Source organism: Salvelinus alpinus, chromosome 4 (genome assembly GCF_045679555.1).
Source record: "Salvelinus alpinus chromosome 4, SLU_Salpinus.1, whole genome shotgun sequence".
NCBI lineage: Eukaryota > Metazoa > Chordata > Actinopteri > Salmoniformes > Salmonidae > Salvelinus > Salvelinus alpinus.
In genome coordinates, this window is record NC_092089.1 from 64,236,371 (window position 1) to 64,261,725 (window position 25,355).

Here is a 25,355-nt window from a genome sequence, read left to right on the forward strand (position 1 = left end):
GTATTATCAGGGACACAGGAGGGCAGGGTTGTAAATCCTTACACCCTTACACCCCCCTCCCAACCAGCCCTCTCAACTTACCCCCTTGCCCCCTCATCTCCTGGCTCTCTCACTCCTCGCCTCTGTTAAAATAACCCTGTGAGGTTAGCACCCGGAGCATCCAGGGATCACTGGTATACAAACTGTTCCCTCACAGATGAGAAGCATCAGAGTGGGATAGGGAGGCATCCCAGATTCAGAGACGATAAATCACACAGCGATATACTCACCTCATATCACCTCATTTCACCTCACCTCTACTGCTGAACCTGTGAGAAGAGAGACAGGTAAGATGGAATCATAGGCAGGATCTGGGGTTGATCTGGGAAACCTGCGAGATTTTACTCCAACCTGGCTATTGTCCAGCAAAGTGCAGTGTGAATATGTCAACAGATGTGTGTGAAAGTGTAATCTACATGTCTTACAGGAGGAAACACAGATGTAACTTTCTGTTTATACACGCTATTGGTTATCCATCTGCCAGCCACGCTGATGGGCAGTGGTGGAATAAGTACCCAACTGTCATACTTGACTAAAAGTAAAGATAACTTAATAGAACATGGCTCAAGTAAAAGTGAAAGTCACCCAGTAAAATACTACTGAAGTAAAAGTCAAAAAATCAGATGACACCATTTTCTAGTTTTTTTTACGGATAGCCAGGGGCACACTCCAACATATAATTTACAAACCAAGCATTTGTGTTTAGTGAGTATGCCAGATCAGAGGCAGTAGGGATGACAAGGGATGTTCTCTTGGTAAGTGTGTGAATTGGACCATTTTCCAATCCTGCCAAGCATTCAAAATGTAACTAGTACTTTTGGGAGTCAGGGAAAATCTATGGAATAAAAAGTACATTCTGTTCTTTAGGAATGTAGTGAAGCAAAAGTAAAAGTTTTCCAAAATATAAATTGTAAAGTACAGATATCCCAAAAAACGACTTATGTAGTACTTTAAAGTATTTTTACTTAAGTACTTTACACCACCGCTGATGGGGAGCAGTCATGCAGCTACAGCGTATGTTTGGAGTACTCATCTTATTGTGGTGTTCATGGTAGTTAATGATAGCTTCCAGAAAAAAGCTCACCTCTAAGGGACTTCCTATATTAAATCTAGAGAATATATTACGCTCAAACAACATATTCATGAGTTATATTCATGTTTCAATACACAAAAGATGATTTGTGTAGAACTGTTAAAATGATACTATGATTAATTCATATCTATGTGCATATTTCTTTTGGGGGGGGGGGTCTTTGAGTGACACGACTACTGTGATCTTGTAAAAGATCTAAAAGATGTATTTGAGCGTGTATTCCCAAACCAGAGCCTAACGTGAACTCTGTTCATCCGTTCACCTCATCCGTCCCCCACCAGAGGAAGATGATGCAATCAGTGTATGATGACCTGTCCAAGCAGAGGATACAGCAAGCCAAGGCTCTGTGTACAGAGGCCAGGGGAGGTAAGACTATAGAGATACATTCAATTACTATTCCCATTCAATTCTATGGTTACATTCAACTGAATATACTTTATTGATCACCCGAAGGGGAAATCAGCTCTGAGAACAGCAGAGTTCAAATGTCTGTCAGCCTAGAGAAGGAATTGAATAAAGTTGACTGAACTCCAAAGTGGGGACATTAGGTTTGACTTAGACAGCAGTAGCAAACAGTTCATACACACAGGCATAGGCTACAGAGTATAGTTATTAATCACACGCCGCAACACATTAGTACTCACAAACGTATACAGTATGTTAACGGATGAAAGGTTAAAGGTAGTGCACAATATAGGTAATAGGCTGCCATTAGGGACGTGTCAGTACAAATCAGTAACTACAGTACAAACAGTATGATATGATACATACTTGCATGAGAGATCTCTTGAGTTCCTCTGACTGCTGGGTTCCTGCCAGTACCAGGTCTCTACTGGAGTCATGCATTCTCGTTGATATAGAGACCGGTTTTAAACATGGCCCTCAGACTCTCCATCCTGTAGATGGGGGGGGGAGAGCCCTAAACCCTAAACCCAAGAGACTCTACAGTAGAACTCTGGAGTTAGAACTCTCAGTGGGCCGAACAATACTCAGGAGACATTCCGTGTGGTTTTGTTTGTCTGTTTTCCGATGGTCTCAGCCAGCAGCAGGTGCTGGCATCAGGCCCATCCGACTCAGCAAAATGTGATACCCCGGCTGGTGGGTTTTAAACAGGCTCTTCAAAAGGCAAGTCCTGTCGACAATGCAGCTGGCATAAGGCAGGAATTCACATAAACTTTACTGAGAGTGGGTGAGAGAGAGGGAAAGAGAGAGAGAGCGAGAGAAAGAGAGAGTTCCTATAAGAGATACTTCTTCCAAACATCCTATTTATATACCCAGTTACCCATGCAACACTGCACCACAACAAACATTACACACCCTCAGCCTGCATCTCTCAGGGCTATTCCAAAGTTATAGTGTAATGCTACAATCTGGTGGCAATGCATTTTGCCAAATAGTAAACTCAACACTAGGCTTTGTGGATTAGTGATGGTATGATATTTGAGGATATGGGTTATGGGTCGGGTCAGTTGATCTTCAATAAATAGTTTGGAGCTGAGAGGAGCCAGAGACCTTAATCTCCTACGTACTGAAAAAGAACACTTCAGGGAGCATGAGTCATGAGGAAACCCCTGTTGCTGGGGGAAGCCAGGTACTCTCTTTGTGATTCATCATTCACAGGGTTTCTCTGACTGACACAGGCCAGCAGATAGAGATGCTACTGTGCACGTCAAAGAAAAGATATAGTAAATCAGGTTCTATCCTCAGATCTGAGTCCCTGTAACTGTCTTTTTCTCTGTAAGTATATGTCTGTTTGTGTCTCCAGTTCATACCTTTCCCTGCTTACTTGTCTTACTTATTAAAACGGTTGAATTACTTTGACTTAGTGGTAAATGGAGTGACTTACCCCCATACAATGGAAAGCCCTTTGAGACCTAGTGAAAGACAAATATAATACTTTATCTTTATTCTGTGCTTTTGTTTGTGTGTGTGCCAGGAGGTATGAACCTGGGGAAGAAGATCAGTGTTCCCAAGGATGTGATGATGGAGGAATTGAACCTTCCGTCCAACCGCGGCTCTCGCATGTTCCAGGAGAGACTGAGACGGGTGGAGAGATTCACACTGGAGAACCAAGTCCATGACCATTACAGCAATGTAAGAACACGCACACACACACGGACATTCTCATACATACACATTGTCACATTTCAAACACACACACCCTGCCTCTCTCCGCTAGAGATGCCATGACATTTCAATGTAGAACAGAATGCTCAATGTTCAAAGACATTTTATTTCTATGGAAACAGAACAAGGCAATGCTGTACATATACAGACATATCCACTGAGCTATCCACACTGTTAGACCCACAGACTTGTCATCCTGATGTGCAGTATTGTGCAAGCAGCTTGTTAGCCTGGTGGATTTATGGCAGAGCTGTTTGATGAGGCAGTGAAACCTTGGCCGTCCCCTCTCACTTTCGGCTTTGCTGTACTCTGTTCCCTCGGAGCACGAGAACTGGGCCAAGGTTATTGGTAGAAATAAGAGGGCCACACTTTAGAAAAAAGGGTTCCAAATGGGTTCTTCGGCTGCCCCAATAAGAGAACCCTTTTTGGTTCCAGGTATAACTTTTTGGGGTTCCATGTATAACCCTCTGTGGAAAGGGTTCTACATGGAACGCAAAGAGGTAGAACTCTTTTGTGTTTCATGTATAACCCTCTGTGGAAGGTGTTCTACCTGGAACCCAAAAGGGTTCTTCTATGGGGACAGCCAAATAACCCTTTTAGGTTCTATATAGCACCTGTCAGGTGGCAACATAGACATTCTAGGTGAAATCTACTGCAATGAGTGGATATCATTGGCTGTATGATGGAGAGATTGAGGCAGTGGACCTGTCCCCAAAATTGGTTGTTACTCCATGGTGGTTATTTTCCCATGATAATGCACACAACTGAGTTTGAATGGAGCTAATCCAGAATGTTATTGTGTCCCTGCCCAGGGCCTTCCAGAGCCCATGCCCCCCCAGAGGGGAAAAGAGAACCAGGCATATCTGATGCCTGGCAACCACAGCCTGATCACCACAGCCATGAAGGGCAGCCCCAACGTCATTGGCCCAGGTAGCTGGTAACACGAGAGGGATTAGAACCACATGGCTTAAAGGGATAGGTCACCCCTACATTCAGAGGTTGAAATATTGGCTCAGCTTTACTTCAGTTTACTTTTGAGCTATGGAAATGACAAACTTTGATTTTGGGATGAACTATCCATTTGAGTGTGCGGTTATGACAAAGGGGGGTTTACCACCCATTTTGGACACGTTACATTTTGGAAGGACAAGGTGAAACAAAACACTATTGACTGACAGTTTGTTTTAAGGCTGTGTGTGTTTAAGGCTAGTGTGTTGAGTGTATCAGTGTATCTGTGTCCTGACCTAACAGTAGGTTCGTTTTTGAGTCTGAGTGACAGCCAGCTAAGCCTTGTTTATTGTGCTGGATTTACACCAAGTTTAACACTTTCTATTGTAGCCAGGACCAATATCAGATCAAACAACCTGCTTTAAATGTGTAAACCCTAAGAGCTTTCAGGGACTGAGTCTGGGACTTAACTGACCTTTGACCTCAGGCTACGTGGGCCCGCTGAAGGAGATCCCTCGTGAGAAGTTTAACCTGACAACCAGGTCCTACTGTTCCCCCTGGAGGGAAGCCCTGGGTGACAGTGACGACCCCCTGTCCTCCCTCAGCGCCCAGTTCCCACAGAGGGCCACACTACAGCCCGCCAACTACAGGTGTTTCAACAGGTGAGTCTCACTACCTCACTAACCCACAGGGGATCACACTACAGCCTGGCAACTACAGATGCTTCAACAGGTGAGGAACTGAGATCACATGGAACCCTGACAGGTGTAGCCAAGTCACAAACATAGAGGCCATCTAACTAGAGGACCTCTGAGGACTTCACACTTCACAGTACAAAGGCAGGACAATATTATGCATGTATTCTTTGGAAAGACAAATTCAAGACCCCACTCATCAAAGTAGCGAACATGGCTCGGGCTGAGGCTTAATGCACGTTTAGCACAGGTTTAGCGATCGCCCATCATCAAATAGAGCCGCAGATGACCGAAGCATGCTATCAAATTATTATCAGAATTATCTTCCCTCGGCACCAGTCCATGTTTCCACTGTTTGAAAAGCAATCCCACCTCTGGCTCGCACCCCCTTGGACTGTGGCTGTCAGGCGGGCGGCTATTTTAACACGGGCTCTCGAAAAATGATCCTCCAGGGGGTCTGCATGCCTTTCAGCCCCTTAAAGACTGATGGCGCACGAAGGGGCTCATCTTACCCTGGCACACGCACGATTGCGTCACACCGATGAGGCAACTGCCAGAACAAAGGCTAAACTTGGTCTGAGAGACTCTCCTCTCACACAACTTTTAGTCCACTGTCAGTAATTTTGGTACCAATCAGTCAGTATCTGAAGCACACATGGACGCATCGGTTTACTACTTTAACAAGGTATCCGGGGTTAATTAAGTCTAAGTTTAAAGTGAGGCATACAAACTGTGGGGGACAACTGGGAAGAAGCTCCATCTATAGTTGGATGATTCCTTAAGGTTTCTTCCTGAATTCCCAACAGATGTTGATTATTTCTGACCTAAAAGGTCAATAAACCAGGCCAGCCAGGGTCATTAGTGGAGCTCTGTGTGGATGACTGGGTATCACATAACATCTAAAAGCTTCTTCTTTCTGCCCACCTGCTGAGTGAGAAAGATCTGATACTCAGAGAACGTCTTTGGTGTTATGTAAGCTTAGATATTCTGAGTCATTCTCTTTCTCAAATATACACATTTAACATAAGCATCCCTCTCCCTCAGAGCGGCCATGCCATTCGGAGGCGCACAGCAGAAGATTAAGAGGGTGATCCCAGTGATGGAGTTCGAGCTGTTGGACTCCCAGCGCCTCCCTGGTACGACCCTGGACCGCATGTATAAACGGCCCAACTTCAACAGAGCACCACGGGGATGGGGTCACGACTACTCCCCTGAATCCACCGACCTGTGAGAGGACCACCACTCACCTATTACCTTCAAACTTCCTGTGACTTTTGTGAAATCGCAGGCTAAAAGACTTAAGCATCAATTTGCTCTTATTAGCCCTCCTTGTCCCTCTCGATTCAAAGATGACCCCCTCTAGAGTAGGTAGCCCCAAACTATTTTTACATTAAGATGCTTTCATCTATTTAATGGTTATATTAAGATAAGGCTCTGTGGTTAGGGGCAACTTCTACCTCGATCCCTCTGGTATTCAGTCAGTGCCATAAGGAAAAGACTTGTGAATGATAAGATTGTTTCCTGATGAGAGCTTTGTGGATAGGCCTGTGTGGAGGCCAACTTAGGACTTCTGAATCAATCAACAGTTCATTATGAGAGTTGAGCCCAGGCAAAAGAGGGCCAGTTGAGGGGAGAAGTGATTTGTCACTCTTCTTCCGTCTCATTTTTAATCAAAACGCCCTCTCTTCCTTAGCCCAACTCCCCCATTTCCCTTACCACTTGCCTCCCTTCTCTACCACTCCCATCCCTACATAACCTTTCCTTTGGCTCCCTTCCCTCTCTCCTACCATCAAACTTCCCACCCTCCGTCTGACTTCCCCTCTGTTCATAAAGGATTGATATCGATTGCTTTAAATGTAAATGATAGAGAACTTGTTTTAATGGCAGAAGTGGACAACAAAACATTACAATAATAAACTGAATAATTTTGTGGAAAATTAACATTGTATCAAAAATCAAAAAACAAATCCATAATATGAATGAAAATCAACAGGTCTAAAAATTGTCCTTTCAAGAGGCTGCTCTGCACGATGCTTGGTACATTTCAAAAATTCCTCCATTCTGATCTTGTAAGTCTCAATACACTGATCCATGACATTTTCTAATACCCTGGTGAACCTCAAAGTAAGATGACATTGCCACTGGATGCTGATCTAAGGTCAGTTTTGCATTTCTCCCCCTAATTATGATGGTGAGGATTGGGGGAGGATAAGCTGATCCTAGACCTGTGCCTAAGAGAACCTTCTGCCCAGGGAAATGATCTCAACTAGAGATGTTTGGCATAGCGAAGTATCGCCATGGCAACTAGTCGCCATGGCGGGCAGCGTGAGCACCCATGCGCTGGGGGTCCTGGGACGGGTAGTGGATGTGTCCTGGGGGTCTCATGCCCATGGGAGGAGGGGGACCCATCGAACCCATGTGGAACATAGGAGCGCCAAAACCTAAAGGTAAAAAAACACAACATAAATGAACGAGGCACACATTAGGTGTCACATTGTCTGAGCGCTAGCTCAGTGACATACTAAACTCAGCAAAAAAGAAAACGTCCTCTCACTGTCAACTGCGTTTATTTTCAGCAAATTTAACATGTGTAAATATTTGGATGTCTTCCCTGTAACGCATAGCGTTAAGATTGCCTGCAATGACAACAAGCTCAGTCCGATGATGCTGTGACACCGCCCCAGACATTGACGGACCCTCCACCTCGATCCAACTCCAGAGTACAGGCCTCGGTGTAACGCTCATTCCTTCGACGATAAACGCAAATCCGACCATCACCCCCGGTGAAACAAAACCGCGACTCGTCAAAGAGCACTTTTTGCTAGTCCTGTCTGGCCCAGCGATGGTGGGTTTGTGCCCATAGGTGACATTGTTGCCGGTGATGTCTGGTGAGGACCTGCCTTACAACAGGCCTACAAGCCCTCAGTCCAACCTCTCTCAGCCCATTGTGGACAGTCAGCACTGATGGATGGATTATGCGTTCCTGGTGTAACTCAGGCAGTTGTTGCCATCCTGTACCTGTCCACCAGGTGTGATGTTCAGATGTACCGATACTGTGCAGGTGTTGTTACACGTGGTCTGCCACTGCGAAGACGATCAGCTGTCTGTCCTGTAGCACTGTCTTAGACGTCTTACAGTACAGACATTGCAATTTATTGCCCTGGCCACATCTGCAGTCCTCATGCCTCCTTGCAGCATGCCTAAGGCACGTTCATGGAGATGAGCAGGGACCCTGGGGCATCTTTCTTTTGGTGTTTTTCAGAGTCAGTAGAAAGGCCTCTTTAGTGTCCTAAGTTTTCATAACTGTGACCTTAATTGCCTACCGTCTGTAAGCTGTTAGTGTCTTAATGACAGTTCCACAGGTGCATGTTCATTGTTTATGGTTCATTGAACAAGCATGGGAAACAGTGTTTAAACCCTTTACAATGAAGATCTGTGAAGTTATTTGGATTTTTACAAATTATCTTTGAAAGACAGGGTCCTGAAAAGGGGTCATTTATTTTTTTGCTGAGTTTATAAGTATGGCCAGCATTTTCCAGGGTGACAAAGGTGTGACTGGTACCTGGAGGTGGTGGGTTGATGCCGGGCGGCGGGGGCAGAGAGATGTTCATGACATTAGGAGATGTACCAGGGTCCAGATTGAAGTAGTTAATGGGAGCGTCTTCTTCCAGAGCAGGGGGTGGGGGGAGAGCTGTGGGAGAGAGAAGACAGTCAGAACAGGAACACAGATAGGCTCACACTCACACACAGTCTTTCAAAGCCTCCCAGACATCAGACACTTACCCCCAGGCAGTCCTGGCACAGGGTCTAATCTGGTTCCCATCTCACTGACCCCATCCTGGAAGGCCTCCTTCCCTCTGGCTGCCTGAGACCTGGACAGTCATAACACATTAGGGTACACAGTGAGTAGGGTGCACGGTTGCATGGAGACCAAATATAAAGCCTCCCAAATATGTTTGCCCTGCCCTTTCTACAAGGTTGTTACCATCTGGCTAGAAAGGAAGGACTTACAATACATTCTCCTCCTTTCCTCATAACTGGTAAGCTTTGACCTCTTACCTGCCCCACTTGACGGTGAGCCTGCGTCCGTTGATGATGAGCTTGTTGAAGGACTTCTCTGCAGCAAGCTCAGCTGCCTGCCGTGTGGCAAACTGGATGAAGGCACACTGCTGCCTCTGGACAATGGTGGTGGTCCGGATCTCCCCAAACTGATAGAAGTGATTCCTGTAGAAACACAGACACACAACGATTGAGGGAACAATTTCCCAACTGCGTCACAGATCATTCAAACTGACTAAAATAATTTGCAATCCTGGTATGATATTTTGGAAAAGCAAATAAAAGTTCAAATCAACTGACACGATAATCAGAACCCTACCTCAGCTCTGCATCTGAGATGGTATCTCCCATCCCCCCTACATAGAGTGTGGTGATGGTCTTGTCCTCAGGCGTGTCCAGTCTGGGCATGGTGGAGGCCCGTTTCAGCAGCTTGTCAGCCACAGGGTCATTGATACCATAGTAACGGTCTTTAATGTTCTGGTCTGCCAGGGGATCGTCTGGGTCTGTGGGCTTCTCGTGCCTGATGGTGCGGAGAGAGAGTGTGCATGAGAAGGAATAAAGTTCTCCCCAGACAATGTAGGTTGATTTCTTGCTCAACAGCACCACCAAGTGAAATGTCATTACAAATCACAGACAGGAGGGGCTGTATCTATATAGTCATTGGACTGTACACACACGACCCAACTGTAGCCCTTATAAAGAGATAGAGCTATCTTTTAGATTGCGCTCTCACCTATAAGGACACTCCTCTCCTCTCTTGCACTCTCCCTTCACCCAGAAGGAGCAGATGTGGGGTCTGTTCCTCTTGTAGTAGGGCGTAGTGCGGGCCAGCTTCAGCAGCATCTCACTGGAGCTGGGGGCCTTACCCAGCAGCCCCACTGGCCGTGTCCCATCAGAGTTTCCTATCTGAGGACAAAGGGAGTCAGGGAGATGGGGGGGTTAACAGGGATAAAACACTGGAAGTTGAATTTGTGAACACAGAAATACAAGGGATGCAGCCGTCTCTCCACACATACCTCTCTCTCAGCGTTCTGTGTGTAGTACTCCTTGTTCACGTCTGACTTCGGCACGTCATCCTTGATGTCCAGCCCGGTGTCTCTGACCTGGATTGGCAAACCTGTCGATCACAGACGTGTAAATGTCTTGGATTCGGTACTGAATGGGGACTTCAATAAGGGTTTTCAACCTGGGTACTTTTTATGGGTTCGGTTCTGTTTCGGCACGCTTTGGTTTTCCATTTAAAAATGTAACCGATGTAGGTTTGAACATTGTTACAGAACGTTGCTGTAGCTCAGGGTTTCCCAAATTCGGTCCTGCCGGGTGATGATTTAACAAAAGCGCATTCGTGAAAAAAGCACTATCATTGCACAAAAGTACCTAACCATAAACATCAATGCCTTTCTTAAAATCAATACACAGAAGTATATACACTGCTCAAAAAAACAAAGGGAACACTTAAACAACACAATGTAACTCCAATTCAATCACACTTCTGTGAAATCAAACTGACCAATTAGGAAGCAACACTGATTGACAATAAATTTCACATGCTGTTGTGCAAATGGAATAGACAAAAGGTGGAAATTATAGGCAATTAGCAAGACACCCCCAATAAAGGAGTGGTTCTGCAAATGGTGACCACAGACCACTTCTCAGTTCCTATGCTTCCTGGCTGATGTTTTGGTCACTTTTGAATGCTGGCGGTGCTTTCACTCTAGTGGTAGCATGAGACGGAGTCTACAACCCACACAAGTGGCTCAGGTAGTGCAGCTCATCCAGGATGGCACATCAATTAGAGCTGTGGCAAGAAGGTTTGCTGTGTCTGTCAGCGTAGTGTCCAGAGCATGGAGGCGCTACCAGGAGACAGGCCAGTACATCAGGAGACGTGGAGGAGGCCGTAGGAGGGCAACAACCCAGCAGCAGGACCGCTACCTCCGCCTTTGTGCAAGGAGGAGCAGGAGGAGCACTGCAAGAGCCCTGCAAAATGACCTCCAGCAGGCCACAAATGTGCATGTGTCTGCTCAAACGGTCAGAAACAGACTCCATGAGGGTGGTATGAGGGCCCGACGTCCACAGGTGGGGGTTGTGCTTACAGCCCAACACCGTGCAGGACGTTGGGCATTTGCCAGAGAACACCAAGATAGGCAAATTCGCCACTGGCGCCCTGTGCTCTTCACAGATGAAAGCAGGTTCACACTGAGCACGTGACAGAGTCTGGAGACGCCGTGGAGAACGTTCTGCTGCCTGCAACATCCTCCAGCATGACCGGTTTGGCGGTGGGTCAGTCATGGTGTGGGGTGCCATTTCTTTGGGGGGCCACACAGCCCTCCATGTGCTCGCCAGAGGTAGCCTGACTGCCATTAGGTACCGAGATGAGATCCTCAGACCCCTTGTGAAACCATATGCTGGTGCGGCTGGCCCTGGGTTCCTCCTAATGCAAGACAATGCTAGACCTCATGTGGCTGGAGTGTGTCAGCAGTTCCTGCAAGAGGAAGGCATTGATGCTATGGACTGGCCCGCCCGTTCCCCAGACCTGAATCCAATTGAGCACATCTGGGACATCATGTCTCGCTCCATCCACCAACGCCACGTTGCACCACAGACTGTCCAGGAGTTGGCTCATCAGGAGCATGCCCAGGCGTTGTAGGGAGGTCATACAGGCACGTGGAGGCCACACACACTACTGAGCCTCATTTTGACTTGTTTTAAGGACATTACATCAAAGTTGGATCAGCCTGTAGTGTGGTTTTCCAATTTAATTTTGAGTGTGACTCCAAATCCAGACCTCCATGGGTTGATAAATTTGATTTCCATTGATAATTTGTGTGATTTTTTTGTCAGCACATTCAACTATGTAAAGAAAAAAGTATTTAATAAGAATATTTCATTCATTCAGATCTAGGATCCCTTTATTTTTTTGAGCAGTGTATATATATATATATATATATATATTTTTTAATCTGCATATTTAGTTACAAGAAATTCATGTTAGCAGGCAATATTAACTAGGGAAACTGTGTCACTTCTCTTGCATTCAGTGCAAGCAGAGTCCAGGTATATGCAACAGTTAGGGCCGCCTGGCTCGTTGCTAACTGAACTAATTTGCCAGAATTTTACATAATTATGACATAACATTGAAGGTTGTGCAATGTAACAGAAATATTTAGACTTAGGGTTACCACCCGTTCGATAAAATACAGAACGGTTCCGTTTTTCACTGAAAGAATAAATGTTTTGTTTTCGAAATGATAGTTTCCAGATTTGACCATATTAATGACTAAAGGCTCGTATGTGTTTATTAAATTATAATTAAGTCTCTGATTTGATAGAGCAGTCTGACTGCGCGGTCGGTGGTAGGCAGCAGCACGCTCGTAAGCATTCATTCAAACTTTACTGCGTTTACAGCAGCTCTTAACAATGTTGGAAGCAAAGCGCTGTTTATGACTTCAAGCCTATCAACTGAGATTAGGCTGACATACTAAAGTGTCTATTTGAACATCCAATAGTCAAAGGTATATGAAATACAAATGGTAGAGAAATAGTTGACGTGTCATAATTCCTATAATAACTACAACCTAAAACTTCTTAACTGGGAATATTGAACCAACAGCTTTCATATGTTCTGAGCAAGGAACTTTTTTTACATGGCACATATTGCACTTTTACTTTCTTCTCCAACACTGTTTTTGCATTATTTAAACAAAATTGAGCATGTTTTATTATTTATTTGAGACTAAATAGATTTGTGTATTATATTAAGTTAAAATAAAAGTGTTCATTGTTCATTCAGTATTGTTGTAATTGTCATTACCACAAATATTTAGATTAAAATATTTTAAAAAATACATTGGCTAATTAATCGGTGTCGGCTTTTTTAGGTCTTCCAATAGTCGGATGAAAAATCATAAATCGGTCGACCTCTAGTTGACAGTACATGTCAGAGCAAAAACCAAGCCATGAGGTCAAAGGAATTGTCCGTAAAGCTCAGAGACAGGATTGTGCCGAGGCACAGATCTGGGGAAGGGTACCAAAAAAAATTCTACAGCATTGAAGGTCCCCAAGAACACAGTGGCCTCCATCATTCTAAATGGATGAAGATTGGAACCACCAAGACTTTTCCAAGAGCTGGCCGCACAGCCAAACTGAGCAATCGGGGGAGAAGGGCCGTGGTCAGGGAGGTGACCAAGAACCCGATGGTCACCCTGAAAGAGCTCCTGAGTTCCTATGTGGAGATGGGAGAACCTCCCAGAAGGACAACTCTGCAGCACTCCACCAATCAGGCATTTTTGGTAGTGGCCAGACGGAAGCCACTCCTCAGTAAAAGGCACATGACAAAAGGCACCTAAAGAACTCTGACCATGAGAAACAAGATTCTGGGGGCAACGGTTCACCTTCCAACAGAACAATGACCGTAAGCACACAGCCAAGACAACACAGAGTGGCTTTGGGACAAGTCTCTGAATTTCCTTGAGTGGCCCAACCAGAGCCCAGACTTGAAACCTATCGACCATCTCCGGAGAGACCTGAAAATAGCTGTGCAGCGTCCAACCTGCAAAGACAAATGGGAGAAACTCCCCAAAAACATGTGCCAAGCTTGACGCGACATACCGAAGAAGTCTCAAGGCTGTAAACGCTGCTTCAACAAAGTACTGAGTAAAGGGTCTGAAAACTTTTGTAAATATGATTTCAGTTTTTTATTTTTAATAAAGCTGCAAAAACATTTTTTTGCCGGTTTTGTGTGTGTGGATTGAGGGGACGGGGGGACGGACGATCAATTTCAGAATAAGGCTGTAACATAACAAAATGTGGGAAAAGCCAAGGGTTCTGAATACTTTCCGAATGCACTGTATGTATATGATGGTGTGTATAGACATTATGGACAGTATATGAACAAAAAAAGTATACGGGGGTAGTTATATAGGATGAGTCTTAACTAGAATATAGTATATACACATATGGTGTGTAAAACGGTTTATAAATATTACTTAAGTGACCAGTGTTTAATGATTATGTACATCGAGCATCAGTCACTAAGGTGAAGGGTTGAGTACCAGGTGGAAGTCGGTTAGTAACAGACTAAAGTTCAGGGCAAGGTACCGTGCGAATCTCAATTCGCCTTGGGACAACGACTCCCACTGTCAGGACTGAGACATATACAGATCTCTGGCTGGAGTCAAATTTCTTTACACGGACGAGGGAGCGAGCATGATGCTCGTGGAATTGCACATCCCATGTTATGTACACTGAGTGTACGAAAGATTAAGGACACCTTCCTAATATTGGCGTTACACACACCCCACCTTCCGCCCTCAGAACAGCATCAAATCATCGGGCATGTACTCTACAATGTGTCAAAAGCGTTCTACAGGGATGCTGGCCCATGTTAACGCCAATGCTTCCCACAGTTGTTAAGTTGGCTGGAAGTCCTTTGGGTGGTGGACCATTCTTGATACACACAGGAAAAATTGTTGAGCGTGAAAAATCCATCAGCGTTGCAGTTCTTGACACAAACCGGTGCACCTGACACTTACTACCATACCCTGTTCAAATGCACTTAAATATTTTGTGTGGCCTATTCCCCCTCTCCATGTCTCAAAAATCCTTTAAACTTATCTCCTCTCCTTCATCTACACTGATTGAAGTGGATTCAACAAGTGACATCAATAAGGGATCATAGCTTTCACCTAGACTCACCTGGTCAGTCTATGTCATGGAAAGAGCAGGTGTTCGTAATGTTACTCGGTGTAAGTGGTAACGATGAGTCGAAATCCACAACTTAAAATCAGGCTTTCTGACAATTTATTTTATTTTGAGTGTTTCACATAGCCAGCCACGCAGAGTCGTGGCGCATAGAAGGCTATTTACTGTGCGTCGATTGATTACTTATATCGCCCTCTAACTTTAAGCAACAGCTGTCAGAGCAGCTTACTGATCACTGTACACAGCCCCTCTGTAAATAGCACACCCAACTACCTCATCCCCATATTATTTGTTTTGCTCTTTTGCACCCCAGTATCTCTACTTGCACATCATCATCATCTGCACATCTATCATTCCAGTGTTGATGCTAAAATGTATTTATTTCACCTTTATGGACTATTTATTGCCTTACCTCCCTAATCTAACTACATTTGCACACACTGTACATATATTTTTCTATTGTGTTATTGACTGTACGTTTTTCTATCCTATGTGTAACTCTGTGTTGTTGTTTTGCCGCACTGTTTTGCTTCATCTTGGCCAGGTCGCAATTGTAAATGAGAACTTGTTCTCAACTGGCCTACCTGGTTAAATAAAGGTAACAAAATAAAAAAACTGAACAGTGAGTGTTGACCAGTTTAAAATAGGTGCTGAACTGACTGAATAAAATCAACCTCCTATATCGCTTTGCCATTCATAAATCATGCAACGTAATTATATGTCCATGGTATCGCATCGGGACAAGTAAACCAAAGGATTTCCTAGGTTTCCTTTCCTAGGATGTCGGGGGTTGCCAGGCAGTGACGCAAAAGTGAGTGACTCGTCAGTCAGTGTACCTTGTCGAATCGGTGAGAGAGCCATTAATTTGGCTATTTAATTTGCATAGGCTACTGGTAGGCCTAGGCTTTTGGGTGATTATCTGCAGATAACATTTGATGAAGATGGTGAATCATCACTGCAGGAACAATAGGTAGTGGAGCGCCTCATTCTGGTCCAAATATGAAAATTAGGGAACCACATTTCCGAAGAGGCAACCAGAATGCCCATCTGTGCGTGTGGTGCGCACGTCTACCACTTTGTGTAGGCGTTAGCGATGATGCTAATGAAAACAGTCTTCTGTTAGAAGAAAAAGCTTTCCCAAAAACCTTCTCAATTAAACATTAACTACAAATCAGCCTATGCTTACATGGCAGAATGATACGATTATATTCATCAATCCAGTGGGTATATGTTTTGCAAACTCTACCATTACTTGCACTACAAAAACACTGCTAAAAAGCCTAGGTGCCCACTTGAATTAAAAGGGTAACTACACCCATATCAAAAATTCTCAGGTTTTCCCCCAGACATCAAAAGTGGTCTCCTGATGTGGTTTAAGCATTGTTGTAGGCTTAAACAAAAATGAGATGTTCTATCTATTAAAAACATTTTATTTTGAGATCAAAAACATGGAAAAACAAAACCATTCATTTTTCAAGATAATGTAACATTTTAAATAAGACTTTAAGCTCAACAGAAGACAGGTTGAAATGTAAAAAAAATTTAAAAAAAGTTTAATATTCTCTTAGAAAATAGATCATATATGCCTAGACAATATCCAAAACGAACTAACAGCAGCCTACACAAGGGATCACCTAGATTCAGCTGTGTGCCAATTTGTCTTGAGCCGATGGTCGTGGGGGGGGGGGGGGGGGCATAATACAAATATATTTTAGAATGCAAATTGACCGCAAGAAGCCTAAAACAGATAATATTTTACTAAAACAGAATCATTTCAAACCTTAATTACTTCTGGGAACACTGTACTGCGTAGGGCGGAGTCTTTCGGATGGGACTTTAAAAACGGGTGTCCTGAATCTTTGTGGTCATTCAAAATCACATGGCACTTATTGTAAGAGTAGTGGTGTTCACCCTGGTGTCATGGCTAAATTCCAAACCTGGCCACATTCCATCATGGCCACCTAATCATCACCCTCATTCCTAATTGGCATATATCACTCCACACCTCTCCACCCGATAGCTGATATGTGGTGAGAGTTCTGGGGCAAAAATGGTCACCATATTTTATTTCACCTTTATTTAACCGGGTAGGCAAGTTGAGAACACGTTCTCATTTACAATTGCGACCTGGCCAAGATAAAGCAAAGCAGTTCGACACACAGAGTTACACATCGAGTAAAACAAACATACAGTCAATAATACAGTAGAAGAATAAGTCTATATACAATGTGAGCAAGTGAGGTGAGATATGGGAGGTGAAGGCAAAAAAAAGGCCATGGTGACGAATTAAATACAATATAGCAAGTGAAACACTGGAATGGTTGATTTGCAGTGGAAGAAAGTGCAAAGTAGAGATAGAAATAATGGGGTGCAAAGGAGCAAAATAAATAAATACAGTAGGGAAAGAGGTAGTTGTTTGGGCTAAATTATAGATGGGCTATGTACAGGTGCAGTAATCTATGAGCTGCTCTGACAGCTGGTGCTTAAAGCTAGTGGGGGAGATAAGTGTTTCCAGTTTCAGAGATTTTTGTAGTTCGTTCCAGTCATTGGCAGCAGAGAACTGGAAGGAGAGGCAGGCGGCCAAAGGAAGAGTTGGTTTTGGGGGTGACCAGAGAGATATACCTGCTGGAGCGCGTGCTACAGGTGGGTGCTGCTATGGTGACCAGCGAGCTGAGATAAGGGGGGACTTCACCTCGCAGGGTCTTGTAGATGACCTGGAGCCAGTGGGTTTGGCGACGAGTATGAAGCGAGGGCCAGCCAATGAGTGTACAGGTCACAGTGGTGGGTAGTATATGGGCCTTTGGTGACAAAACGGATGGCACTGTGATAGACTGCATCCAATTTATTGAGGAGGGTATTGGAGGCTATTTTGTATATGACATCACCGAAGTCGAGGATTGGTAGGATAGTCAGTTTTACAAGGGTATGTTTGGCAGCATGAGTGAAGGATGCTTTGTTGTGGAATAGGAAGCCAATTCTAGATTTAACTTTGGATTGGAGATGTTTGATGTGAGTCTGGAAGGAGATATGTCACTGAGGTGGGTGCTAGACATTGAAGGTGGATGAGGTGAATTTTCCCTCAACTATGTAAGGAGCTTGATTACCTCCGTTGGTAGAAAAGTGCTATATAAATCCAATAAATTATTAGTATACAATGATATCTCTATTATGCATGGGAATACTTGGGAACAGATTTCCGAAACTATAATCACTTAGAGCTGATTTCCTGTTCCTGTTGTTTTAGTCTTATGTCCCCCCCAAAAATATATACAGCTCTGGAAAAAATTAAGAGACCACTGCAAAATTATCAGTTTCTCTGGTTTTACTATTTATAGGTATGTGTTTGGGTAAAATTAAAATGTTTGTTTTATTCTATAAACTACTGACAACATTTCTCCCAAATTGTCATTTAGAGCATTTATTTGCAGAAAATGGCAACTGGTCAAAATAACAAAAAAGATGCAGTGTTGTCAGACCTCAAATAATGCAAATAAAATAACTTCATATTAATTTTTAAAACACAATACTAATGTTTTAACTTAGGAAGAGTTCAGAAATCAATATTTGGTGGAATAACCCTGATTTTCAATAACAGCTTTCAGGAGTCTTGGCATGCCCTCCACCAGTCTTTCACATTGATGTTGGGTAAATTTATCCCACTCCTAGTGTAAAAATTCAAGCAGCTCAGCATTGTTTGATGGCTTGATCACATTCCAGAGGTTTTCAATGGGGTTCTGGTCTGGAGATTGGGTTGGCCATGACAGGGTCATGTGGAAAACACTGAATAAGGTAGTACAGGTTAGGCATCTATGAATTATATGACGTACCGTACTCCAGGTCAAGCAGACAGGTCTGACAGACGTTCTTCATCTTGCTGCAGGTCTGACACACCTCTGTCTTTTTGAAGCGCATCCTCGTTCCTGGACACCAGCGGAACACAGTGAAGGGGCGAGCACAGATCTGAGGGGAGGAGAAGTGGAGAGCACAGAGTTCAGTGTTTCTGCTGCAGTCATTTAGCTGTGGTGCTACGCTTCTTACATCTGCAAACAGCTAGTTTGCATTTTCTTAGCAAGTTGGGCCTAAATCTTGTTAGCCGCTAGGGTTGCACATTTTGGGGAATATTCAGAAGTGGAAGCTTTCCGTGGGAATAAACGGAAATATATGCAAATTACTATTAATACCATTTAAAATGTAGATATTTGCATTGGATATATTTACCATATCATATGGAGACAGAAACACAAACCTTATGAGTAGACAATTGCAAATGATTAAATCCTTCCAATAAAAAATAACTACGAATGGAACCTTTATTAAATGAGTTGACTCTTCACATGGGATGATTTCACTGAACAACAAAAGAAAGGGAATATTGAGTGATCCCCAATGATCCTTCGCATTTCCCAAAAACATTTTCAACATACAGTTGAAGTCAGAAGTTAACATACACTTAGATTGGGAGTCCAGAAAGCATGTAGTCATTGGCTCAGACAGTGTAGTAGCGTGGCCTCAACAGCATCTCATTAGTGTGCAAGATCTTGATAATCAGCTGTACATGTGATGGAAGAGTGCACTGTGCATGCAGAGGGTTGCAATTCCAATTTAATTGGGGATAGTTTAACCAAAATATGCCACAAGACCTATAATTGCCTTGTGTATCCCACAAAAAAAGTTTCACTGTTATAAGCTAACTTTTTTGACGAATTTCAGCAAAATTCCCAGGCTTAACTTCCCATGGAAAATTTCCTGACTCTTCACAACCTTATTAGCAGCTAATGCTAATCGCTAGTTAGCTGGCTAGCTAATACATGTACCGAGAGCAAATGTAATTAGCTATACAGTCTGATAATACCAGTGATGGTTTATACCTAAATCAGCATGTTGTTTGTGCAACAGTATCTTCTAAATCAAAGAGGAATATGCAAAGCATGAATACCTTAGCTACATGAAGTAGCTAAGAGAAAACATTCAATGTAGCCAAAGATTATAGGATCCCCTAGGAAACACTGGTTCCTACCCTGTCACAGTAACTCCTCCCTGGCATTTTCATTCGCTGTCAGTCCAAACACTGTATTCGAAGCGCCCACTATTATAAACTAACTACAGAATTAGAATCATCATTCTATTTCCATGATTCCAACAGTTGGATTGAGACGCATCCAATGCAAAAAAAATCTATTACAGTGACAGATTTTTATGGGGATTTTTTATAATGCTAATTAGATTTCCTCTAGCCATAGAAATAGACTAGGGGGTTAAACATGGCCATTGAACATAGTGGCAGGGCCCCATGCAATATTTCAAGATATGAAGAACATTTTATTCACTGAATACTGCGCTTCCTATATTGCATAAGAGTACTAAACTGGAATAATGAATTATATTACCTTGCATTCTTTCCCATACTTCTCTTTGCTCTGTTAAAGAAAACATGAGTATAAAATTGAGTATTCTGCAGCAAAAGTTTGAATTTCAAATAACACGTGCAAATACAAACTGGAAAGATAAACTCACCATGCGGATGTATGGATTTTCCCCCAAACATGTCTGACACAGAATTGGGAAATCCTGGAGGAAAATACAAAAAGGTTAACTAAAACATAAGTGCATCAAACATGCAGCCATCCCGGTATATCGTAATAACAGCCCCTCGTGGTTTCTCTGGTCACAAGCTACACATTCTCACACATTTCTTGCTTGACCCAGTGTGTACTCTGGCCATATGCTACAAGTAGCACCTACTTTACCATCTGTTGGAAGATGTGGTTTCAGTCAAACTTCTAACCTTTCAGGTCTTCAATATCAACCACCTCATCAGAAAACCTAAATATAAGCATCTCCTGAGAGCACAAATTTCCTGTGTGAACTCTTGGGTTGCAGGGTTCACACCCAAGAGAGAGAGTGAGTATTTTATTTTACAAGTGTTTGGGTTAGTTTGAGTTAGTATTTTGATTCTAATGTAATAGGCTAATATTTCTGGAGGATCTACAATGACAAGAGTATTCATACAAAATTAAGTCTGATGTATGCGGGCCAGACCTATTAGGCCTATATGGGAACTGAAGGCACATAGAGAGAAGTTGGGAAAAGAGAGTATTGTCCTCCAAAGTCAACCCAGAATACTATCTGTGCAACCTGACAGTACTTCTCATGGCTGGTTGATGTGTCAGGTTGCTTTCGCGTAACCGGTTGTAACTGAACCCTTAAAAGATAGGGCTCAACATCCTTACAATTCATACACTGCCAGTTCACATGAGCCTGTGCTATTCTGACTATGTGATGGTTATTGAGGGATCCCTTTTCCTCTGACTGTCCAAGTCGTGTGTACATATTAGTCAATATAACTTTATAACTATATCTCCCATGTCTCTAAGTTGATGTGCACAATGGGACAAACAAGCACAGCTGAACATATAAAGAATTGACGTGTGCCAGTCGAGGGAAACCTTTGTGTCAAATTGCGGCGTTTTTTTTTTATCGTTCTGAAAACTGTCCAAAATCCAGATATTTTTTAAATCACTGAGATATCTTTAACAGAGCCCGAGTTGTGAGCTTTTAAATATGACTTCAGCCAAACAGTACAAACTGAGAAAACATTCAAATATCGCACTACATTTTTCCCCTTCACATTTCACTTAAAAAGCACCAACACTCAGCTTGATTGTTTCAAAAGAGATTGTCACTATATTTATTCTTTTTAAACTGCATTTTCTGGTATTGTTTGCATTAAATAATCATTACTAGAACAAATTATTCTACTTTACAATAATAGACAGATATATTTGAATTGAAGCCAAATATGTAAATGTTATATTTCTGTCTTTTTTATACATTTTCAATAATTTTTTTTCTCATTATGGGGTTTTGTATGTAGATTGATGAGTTAAGAAACTTTAATCCATTTTAGAATAAGGTTGTAACGTAACAAAATGTGGAAAAGGTCAAGGGGTCTGAATACTTCCCAAATACACTATCCACCAGCTTCGTTGGCATTATCACTTAACCCCCTCCCCATGGTTAATATACAACGGTTAAGGGCTGTGTCCAGGCACTCCGTATTGCACATAAGAACAACCCTTAGCTGTGGTTTATTGGCCATATACCACACACCCCCCTCGGACCTTATTGCTTAAATATACCACAGCTTTCAGACAAAAAGCATTCAGGGCTTAAAACACTCAGTTTAGAGTGGCCATGTGAAAACCAGGCTTCCCAAAAAAACATTTGAAAGTATGAAAGTATCTCACAGGAGAAAGCATCCGAGATAGCAAAACAGCACCCCTCTGTCTTTCTACGTGTAGGCCATGTATCTGATGCTGTCTGATCCAAATGAGGAGGACATTGCTGCCACCTGTAGAATTGAAGTCAAGGGAAGCCAGTGAGCATCTGGCCTCTTTTGCCAAAAAATTAAACAAGTTTTAAAAAAGTGCCAATCAGCGTTGAGCCAAACTGAGCGAGCTCAAATGTGAATGGTCCAGGCGCACCAAAAAAAAGTGTAAAGGGAAACCAGCTTGGATTTGGCGTCACTCCTATCAAATCCCATTGAGCGCATATGTCATTGACAGAAAAACTGGAATTGTTGCACCTAATTGTGCTAAATTTGCCATGGATAGAGATAGGGATTTGTACTTGCAGTTTTACTTAATTCTCCATACGGGCCAATGATTATAAAGGGAGATTCTGATTCAACCATTAATTCAAATATTGTTGTGACCCTGGCCTGAGAGGATGGAAGTTAAATATGTACAGTAGTTAGATGTAGAAGGCTAATGTTAACTAGCTAACGTTGCCCATGAAGTTAGGCTAGTGAGCAAGCATTTTAGCCAGGTAGCCTAGGACAACAAAAAATAAATGTAGTTTGTCAGAGTGATAGACCGTTTTGTCAACATGAGAGGATGGCGGCATTGGCGTTTCTCTACAAGTAGGGTGAGTGAACATGCGTTGCATGAACGCGCCACACACCCACACAGAAATCTGAACCATGGACAGTCACATCATATTTAGCTTACTTTGATTGGACTAAATTGTTTTTGTTATCCTTTAGTTGTCACTGTATTAGACTAAGCAGAGCTGATTTGATTATGTTCAAATGTTGAAGGTGAAATGGTGCTGGAATAGTGGAGGCAGCGGCAGTTCTTTGCGACTTGCTGTAACTGTGGTTCTAAATCAAATCCAATGTTATTTGTCACATGGGCTGAATACAACAGGTGTAGTAGACCTTACAGTGAAATACTTACATACAAGCCCTTAACCAACAATGCACTTAAGAAAAAAAGTGTTAATAAAGTATTTACTAAAATAAACTGAAGTAAAAAAAAAAAAAAAAAGTAAAAAAATATTAACATTTAAGGAACAACAATAAAATATCAGTAGAGGGGCTATATAGAGGGGGTACCGGTAGAGTCAATGTGCGGGGTCACAGGTTAGTCGAGCTAATATGTACATGTAGGTAGAGGTAAAGTGACTATGCATGGATAACAAACAGTCTATGACTAGGGTGGCTGGAGTCTTTGGTAATTTGTAGGGCCTTCCTCTGACACCGCCTGGTATAGAGGTCCTGGATGGCAAGAAGCTTGACCCCGGTGATGTACTGGGTCGTACGCACTACCCTCTGTAGCGGCTTGAGGTCGGAGGCCGAGCAGTTGCCAAATCAATTAGTTGTCTTATTGTCTCGGCCTTTTTTAGTCATATATAACACGGTGGCTAGCATATGAATTAACAGGGGGGTGGCTACCCCGGTGATTGTACCCACGCACCGCTACTGCCAGTTTATAACACATTTAAACAGATAAACCAAATACTATTAATTACCCCTTTCACCTGTGGCTAAACGGATTCTAGTTGGCTAGTTATCTAGCCAACTTGCGACACAGCCATGCTTGCGCTACTAACGTTCGCTAGTTGACGTTAGCCTTTGGTAGCAAATCATGATTCACATACTGAAGTATTGGCAAAGTGAAATTAATTATGACGTTAGTTTATGGCATCATGTTAAATGTTAAAATATACACATTATTTCTACGATTTAATACTTACCGCGTCTTCCCAATTCTGTCTGTTGTATGTGTTAGCTCCTAGGGACGTCGCCATTTTTGCTTGTGGTAGTAAAACACAACCATACCGCGCATGCACCGCCCCGACAATGAATTCACATCCCACAATGCAACACGGCGCATGCTTCTTTTCATGACATTAACCTCCTATTTTATTTCAATAAAAAAAATATAAATATGAAAAAGAAACTCATTAATCATTATGCAACTATATTAATGAATATCTGGAATTAATTGACGATGTGTGTGTGTGTCTATTTATTCTGATTAACTCTCTTACCAAGTATGTAATAGTTTACTCTGCATGCTATTAGCAGCAGGCCCTATGCGCCTGGTTTTGGAAAACCCCAATTAGCACATTGGAGCCGTAGTTGGAGGACGTTTCAGATTAGGGATGAACACTAATGGAGTCATAACACCCTAACGTTTATATAAGGTCGTGGAAGAGGCTCTCTGCTGAGACACCACATACAGGGATAAGAATACATCTACAAGCCTAGAGGCTGGAGTATTCTGCTTGGCAGTTGTTGATAAAACAAGTTTACTGGAGAACTGAGACGAAGTAGAGACTCTGGACAGGGTGGATAAGGTTTAATTAAAAGCAATTTATTCAGAGGTAAAGATATCTGAAATAGCGTGCACGGACCCTTTCATCAAGCTCAAATGGAACTCTCCGAAAAAAGCCCAGATAACAGAGTGCATATACATTTTATACAGTACAGAAAGTAGGTTGAGTCTGGAAGTTCTGGTCCTCTGGTTGGTTCTGATGAGTTGGGCGAGGTCTCCTTCAGGCTAGTATCACTGTCCCATTGGCTCTGAGTAGAGTTCTTTGTCTTCAGAAATGTTCAGCTAAAACAGGAGATTAGGTGTGTGCGTAGATGTTCCTATTTTGACATTTCTGTGTGTCTCTGTAAAATGTTCAGACTGAAGAGGAGTTTTTGTGTGTGCGTAGATGTTCCTGTCTTATCTGTGTTTATGAAAGGTTTACGTCAGCCCTCTGTCCTTGGGTATGTGTGTGTCTCAGTTTCTGTGATATGCAGTACCAGGCACCCTTTTCTTATCATTCTTTATGAAAAGGCCTGTGTCAGCCATCTGTCTCTGGGTGTGTGTGGGTCTCAGTATCTGCTTATTAGTTTGTGAGAAACCCTGTTTGGAAAGAAGTTAGTTATAACAATGTAATAGCAAATATGCTTGTGTTATAATAAATGATATTTATTACACAGTGCTAAGCACAACAGGCAGGAGGTTGGGTTGAGACATAGATGGGGTCAACTCTGTACAAACCCAGACTGTCAATTCAGGAAATATGTTGTTTGAAATTCATGAAATTGTGAATTTTTTCGTAAGAGATTATGGGTCATTATTTTGATGAATTTAAATTCATTTCCTGAACTGATTTGAGTAGTTGACCTCTAGGTTGAAGACCTTGGTTGATCTAAACTCTGGACTTGGATGTTGTTCAGATAAAGGCAGTCATGTCCTCTCCTGCCGTGAACTGGCTCACCTATCACTGGGTACAGCAGACTCCTGTTTTTTCACATGGCACAGGACAGCCACGGTCCCTCCCTCAGAACACATCAATATAGTTTTTAATTATGTTCTCATCCGACTACCTCGGTTTATTTATCGATTGCCCCTGTG

At 42.8% G+C, this 25,355-nt stretch overlaps 2 protein-coding genes across 2 annotated transcripts; one reads left to right on the plus strand and one right to left on the minus strand.

Annotated features, from left to right (window-relative positions):
- On the plus strand, nt 1-6,843 carry LOC139574123 (myozenin-2-like). Its single transcript, XM_071398315.1, has 6 exons — nt 1-326; nt 1,414-1,498; nt 3,069-3,226; nt 4,072-4,189; nt 4,695-4,869; nt 5,947-6,843. Exons 2-6 carry the CDS (start codon nt 1,420-1,422, stop codon nt 6,131-6,133), a joined length of 717 nt encoding a protein of 238 aa, XP_071254416.1. The 5' UTR covers nt 1-326; nt 1,414-1,419; the 3' UTR covers nt 6,134-6,843.
- On the minus strand, nt 6,760-23,836 carry LOC139574122 (pre-mRNA-splicing factor RBM22-like). The gene is made up of 11 exons (XM_071398314.1): nt 23,698-23,836; nt 20,176-20,229; nt 20,049-20,078; nt 18,489-18,621; nt 9,978-10,078; nt 9,695-9,867; nt 9,281-9,481; nt 8,962-9,126; nt 8,686-8,774; nt 8,465-8,593; nt 6,760-7,343 (listed from the first exon to the last, which is right to left on the minus strand). The coding sequence occupies exons 1-11, from the start codon at nt 23,749-23,751 to the stop codon at nt 7,207-7,209; spliced, it is 1,266 nt and encodes a 421-aa protein (XP_071254415.1). The 5' UTR covers nt 23,752-23,836; the 3' UTR covers nt 6,760-7,206.
- Nucleotides 23,837-25,355: the final 1,519 nt, after the last annotated feature.

Coding starts and splice junctions, on each gene's coding strand:
- LOC139574122 (XM_071398314.1), bottom strand. CDS start 23,751: ATGGCGACGTCCCTAGGAGCTAACACATACAACAGACAGAATTGGGAA. Junction 9,868..9,977: donor CACAGAACGCTGAGAGAGAG/GTATGTGTGGAG, acceptor CTTTGTCCTCAG/ATAGGAAACTCTGATGGGAC. Junction 7,344..8,464: donor CATCAACCCACCACCTCCAG/GTACCAGTCACA, acceptor TTTTACCTTTAG/GTTTTGGCGCTCCTATGTTC.
- LOC139574123 (XM_071398315.1), top strand. CDS start 1,420: ATGATGCAATCAGTGTATGATGACCTGTCCAAGCAGAGGATACAGCAA. Junction 1,499..3,068: donor GTGTACAGAGGCCAGGGGAG/GTAAGACTATAG, acceptor TGTGTGTGCCAG/GAGGTATGAACCTGGGGAAG. Junction 4,870..5,946: donor AACTACAGGTGTTTCAACAG/GTGAGTCTCACT, acceptor CCTCTCCCTCAG/AGCGGCCATGCCATTCGGAG.